General features: G+C 39.3%; 1 protein-coding gene across 5 annotated transcripts in view; it reads left to right on the top strand.

Annotated features, from left to right (window-relative positions):
- Positions 1-6: 6 nt before the first annotated feature.
- LOC108759638 (uncharacterized) overlaps positions 7-4,812 on the top strand; it is a 233,366-nt gene continuing 228,560 nt past the window's right edge. For all 5 annotated transcript variants that reach the window (XR_001940035.1, XM_018505159.1, XM_018505157.1 and 2 more), the window contains exon 1: positions 7-1,044. Coding sequence is in view for 4 of the 5 variants with exons in the window: in XM_018505159.1 (XP_018360661.1) it covers positions 113-1,044 (932 nt within the window). In the remaining variant the exon portion in view is untranslated. The remainder of the gene's footprint in view (positions 1,045-4,812) is intronic.

Genomic DNA, 4,812 nt, shown 5'->3' with positions numbered 1-4,812 from the left:
GACGACGGCGGCGGCGGCGGCGGTGACGACGGTGGTGAATCCCGGGACGGATGGAAGCGAGTCCAGGCATGCTCCTTCTCTGGCGAACAATGAGGACGAAGAGGATTACGCGATGCTGTATCGACAGGCCAACCTGGGGCATTCGACGACAGTGTGCGCCACGGCGACGACGACGACGGGTATAATGACGCGCGTCGCGACGTCGCGCGATAAGAAACGGCCGTCGGAGAACGGAGAACGGTCCTCGACGGCGAACGGTCTTGGGAGTAATAACGATCCGATGGTGTCCGGCGCGAAGACGTATCAGAGCGCACGGCTCCAGCACGGTGGTGACGCCGTGTCGTACTCCGCGAGGATGAGCGGCGAGTACAATCCTGCGACGAACAGTAATAGTAGTATCGTCGTGCGATCGAATCCGAGCGACATCGGTCTTCTCGGTGGTGAGGACGACTGTGTCGCGTACGGTACATCGACGTCCGCCGGTGACGGTAGTAACGGGATCGCGCTGAGCGTTCAAAACGCCGCTGAGCAACAGGCTGCGACGAGCGTGGATGACAAGAGCCGGCAGCAAGACGGTTTCGATAATCAGCAGGCCACCTCTTCGGCGCCGACGGTGGTCAGTGTTGGTGACGGTAATGGTGTTGGTGTCGCGACCACCGGCTGCGACTCGGTCAGGTCCGACGAGTCATCGACGACGACCTATAGCAGCCTCAGTAGTCCTGACGAGAGTCAGAGTCATCAGCCGGGACTGCAGCACGACGGTGGTGGCATGCCGGCGAGTAATAATCATCCTGGCGGTGGTAGTGCGTGTGCGCAGCAGGCTGCGCGGCCGTCGCGTGTCAATGGTAGTAACAATGGTAGTAACGTGCAGCATAACGCAGTGGTGTTGACTATGAACGGCAGTGCAGTGGTTACGCAGCAGCAGCAGCAGCAACAACAACAACAACAACAACAACAACAACAACCGCAACAACAACCCTCTGCCATCACCGTGCCACGTGGATGGAAAAGGATATGCACCAACGGGGTCATCATTTACATCAGGTGAGTTATCCATGTTGTTTGTTGTCACTCATCAGTGGTTCTCGATTTACCTCCAGCGAGAGATTCGATATTTCAATGCTGTTCACGGTGAAACGAGCAAAGAGGAAAAAGCAACTGGTGAAGCAGTGATTAATATGATGTAATTGATAAGTCTCATTGCGCAATACTATACTGTACTATATGTTTATTCATATTGATAGAAAATTAATTTATCTTTCATAATATTTTTTTTATAATTTATAATTAAAAAAAATTTTCGTTAAAAATTTTCTCAAATTCTCTCGATTATTTTTTGACTCTGGCGATGACGCAGGTCGATCATCACTGGTTTAATGTTTGCGCAACACACATGTGCCCGAAACGTGGCGTCGATTTCTTGGAAGAAAAAATTCCATGATGCCCTCGTGATACCCGCGCCACGATCCTATTTCTTCTGTCTCACGAAAATGACTTGAACGTACAAAGTTAATTCTCGAGCGAGTCGCATTAGCGAGCGCTTTTAATTCGTCGGCTTAAATGGAGTTGACCGACAGCTCGAGGCATCAAATCGAAATTAAAACGCACGTAGCCTTCGTTTTGCTAATGGAATTAAACTACGGCCAGTTTAAACGTACTATCAGGTGCGGTGTACGAAACGCGAGCATCGAGTGTAATTGGTGTTTCTCGAAAATTGATTTATAGAAATTTAAACAGCGAATTGTACGTACGGAGTAACATGAAACATATTTCACGTTAAAGTTAATTTGTTCAAAAATAAATGGAAGAACTTTACGGCGATTTTTCGGATTCTTCAATAAAAATTTTCCAAATTCTAATAAAATTTTTTTTCATAAATATATTTTTTTTCTTTAAAATTCTAAATAGCGTTTTGACAGTTCTCTGTCGAAAAATATAATTCGTATATATTCTGATTGAAATAAAAAAATCTGTCATCAATTTGTCTGTAACGAAAACGTAAAATAGCTTATTCATGTGTCTTCGGATCTTCGTTTCTACTCTCTAAATTTTTTAGGGTAAAATCTCAGACAAAAGGAGTGAAAATTACTCCAGTCGATAGTGAAAATACTGCTATTCGGGATGGAGTGACATTTCACTTTCGTAAAGATAAATGTTTAACCATAATAAATGTTTCATTCTTTTGGAGTGTTCATTCTTTTATAGTTAAAATGACCTTATAAGACCAGGAGTCTTAATTAAAAAAAAATATTTAAACTTAATTACGGGGTCTTAATTAAAAAAAATATTTAAACTTAATTACGTAAGGTAAGTCTTGTTTGTGTTTTATCTCTTATAAAAGAAGACATTTTTATGTAATGTTCGCTATTCTTGCTTGGCATGTGCATTGTTTCCAAATTCATTCTGTAATTGTACAAACGAAAAGATTCACTTCACGATACAGCGTGAAAGAATTCATTATATGAACGAAAAGTCACTCCAACTTGAGCGATTCGGTAAAAACTCCATTTTTCGAGTGAAATTAGTTTACTCCAAAAAATTTAGATTTACACACTTTTAAGGATCAGAATAATAAAATTCTCCGGAATTAATTACGCTAAAAATGGGAATTTTTGTAAATATATATAAATTTAAAAGTAATGTTAAAAAAAACTGCACGATAAAATGACAACGTTTTCAATCATTGAATGTTCTCGGAGGCGATCGAAACGCGGAACGCTCCGAGCGGAAGTGACGTATTATTTGTTTCATTTCACGCTTGTGCACGCGGCGTCTCGAAAATAGCACGCAGCTCTTCGAGGGCGCGCACTCCATCATCTAAGTTTAGATTCAGTCAGCTGTTCAGACAGATCTCGAGAAGGACTACGAGGGCGTTCGAAGCCCTTCGATTCTTTGTAATCCGATCGTGTAAAGAAAAAAATACGACTTTTGGGAGTCCGGAGTTTCGACTTTATACTATCTCCCTCCGTCTTTCCGCGTCGTGTGGAAAGCATGGTGGCCCTTTTTCCTCGGTCCTTATTGTATTTTTACGGTTCCTTTGAAACATCGGTTGGAGGTTGCTTTCATCTTTCATCGCTACTCTGATTCTTGTTTTTCTTCATCATGATGCCTTTTACCTGTGCATTCGGTATAATTTTTTTGTAAAGTCTGAGATACGTTCGCTCATAATGTACATGGTATTAATGAATGCTCTTTGTAGATAAAAGATATTGATGTGTAAATGATATCGTAAATGTTATTTCTAGTAGAAATACAAGGGAACAAAATTTGAATAATTAGAAACGATATTGTAGCTATTTTGAAGAAAAAAATTGCACGTAACGAAGTTAAGTAACAAAGACTAAATGTCAGAATTGTTCAGACTTGATATCAATTAATCTTATTTTTTGTTTTTAAAAAAATAAATTTTTTTTATTACGAATTTTAGTTCTTGTCGTAACGTTAGGTGTGAAGTTGGGATTTTTAAAATGTTATTTTAATAGTGTTAATAGTCGGACATTTTTTTATAAACATAAAACTTCCACATTCTTTAAAAGGAAGCTAGAATTCTAATCAGAACTCTCGGTGCTAACTTCACACCCCCCCGAGATAGATTTATCGATTTAAAAAAATATTTATCCGTTTATATAAGTTAATCTCTTCGATGCTTGAAATTGCGTTGGAAGACATCGCATCCCGCATTACGAAGATTAGGATAAGCGATTTTCCTTGCGAGAAAGGAAGAGGCGTGATTGGTAGACAGATTTATCCTCGACGATCGTGTAATATGATTTAAGGGATCAGCTGCGAAAAGAGGCAACCTTTTCCTTTGTGCGGCGAGAAAGGCGGCAACTGATTCTTGGGAGTCCTACGAGAAACGCAAAAAGGGCAACGCCTCGTGGCGTAACCGTAAAGCGTAGGAGATCTGACCTGGTCTGTCTGTCCCAAAACCTCCTCGTTAAAACGATCCTTTCCGGGCTGGCAAGAGTCACGCTTCAAACGACGTTTAAAGGGCCTGAACAAACAATACTCGGCCTTAAACGGGTCCGGCTAGCTCGACCTTCTTTTTCGGTCCATCCGAGGTCCTATCTCTTTGAATAAAATCGGCGAACTACACTTCTCTTTAGTATTGTTCGAGATATACAGATTTCTTTTGCGTAATTTTTTCGCCATTTTCGTTCCATATGATTAACTTTTAAATGCCACAGTACGAGAACACAATTGGTTATATTAATCCAATTTGATTGCTTGTAATTTTCATTAAAATGAACATATTCAAACTAATTATTTTTTTTAATTGAATCGCTATACATTAAGGGACCTAACAGTACCAGGCAAATGTATGTATATCCTTATTGATAAAAAAGTTATAGTAATCATTGGGAAAGAAAGCCTGCTATATACAGGGTGTTTGATAATTAATGAAAAATCTTTTGCACAGGGGCAAAATGGACTAAACTGAAAAGAAAAGTCCTTTGCCATTTTACAATTTTCGTAATAGTTAACAAGATATTAATTACTAAAAATTGTCGAAAATTAGTCTTCAATAATTTTTTACTCAAATACTAGCAGCTTTACAGAAAACCTGCAAGAGACAAAAATTATTTACTATATTCTCATAGAGCTCTAAAAATTTTTTCAGAATTTTTTATCAACTTTTTAGTATTGCATTTTCTTATTTTTACCAACATGAGAAAATACGGTATTAAAAAATTCTAAAAAAATAAACAATTTTCGCCTCTTGCAGTTTTTCTGTAAAGTTGATAGTTTTTGAGTAAAAAATTATTGAAAACCAATTTTCGGCAATTTTTAGCAATTAATATCTTGTTAACT

The sequence above is a fragment of the Trachymyrmex cornetzi genome, unplaced genomic scaffold (genome assembly GCF_001594075.2).
Source record: "Trachymyrmex cornetzi isolate Tcor2-1 unplaced genomic scaffold, Tcor1.1 scaffold20, whole genome shotgun sequence".
NCBI lineage: Eukaryota > Metazoa > Arthropoda > Insecta > Hymenoptera > Formicidae > Trachymyrmex > Trachymyrmex cornetzi.
The sequence above is the reverse complement of the archived record's forward strand: the minus strand, read 5'-3'. Positions and strand labels throughout refer to the sequence as shown.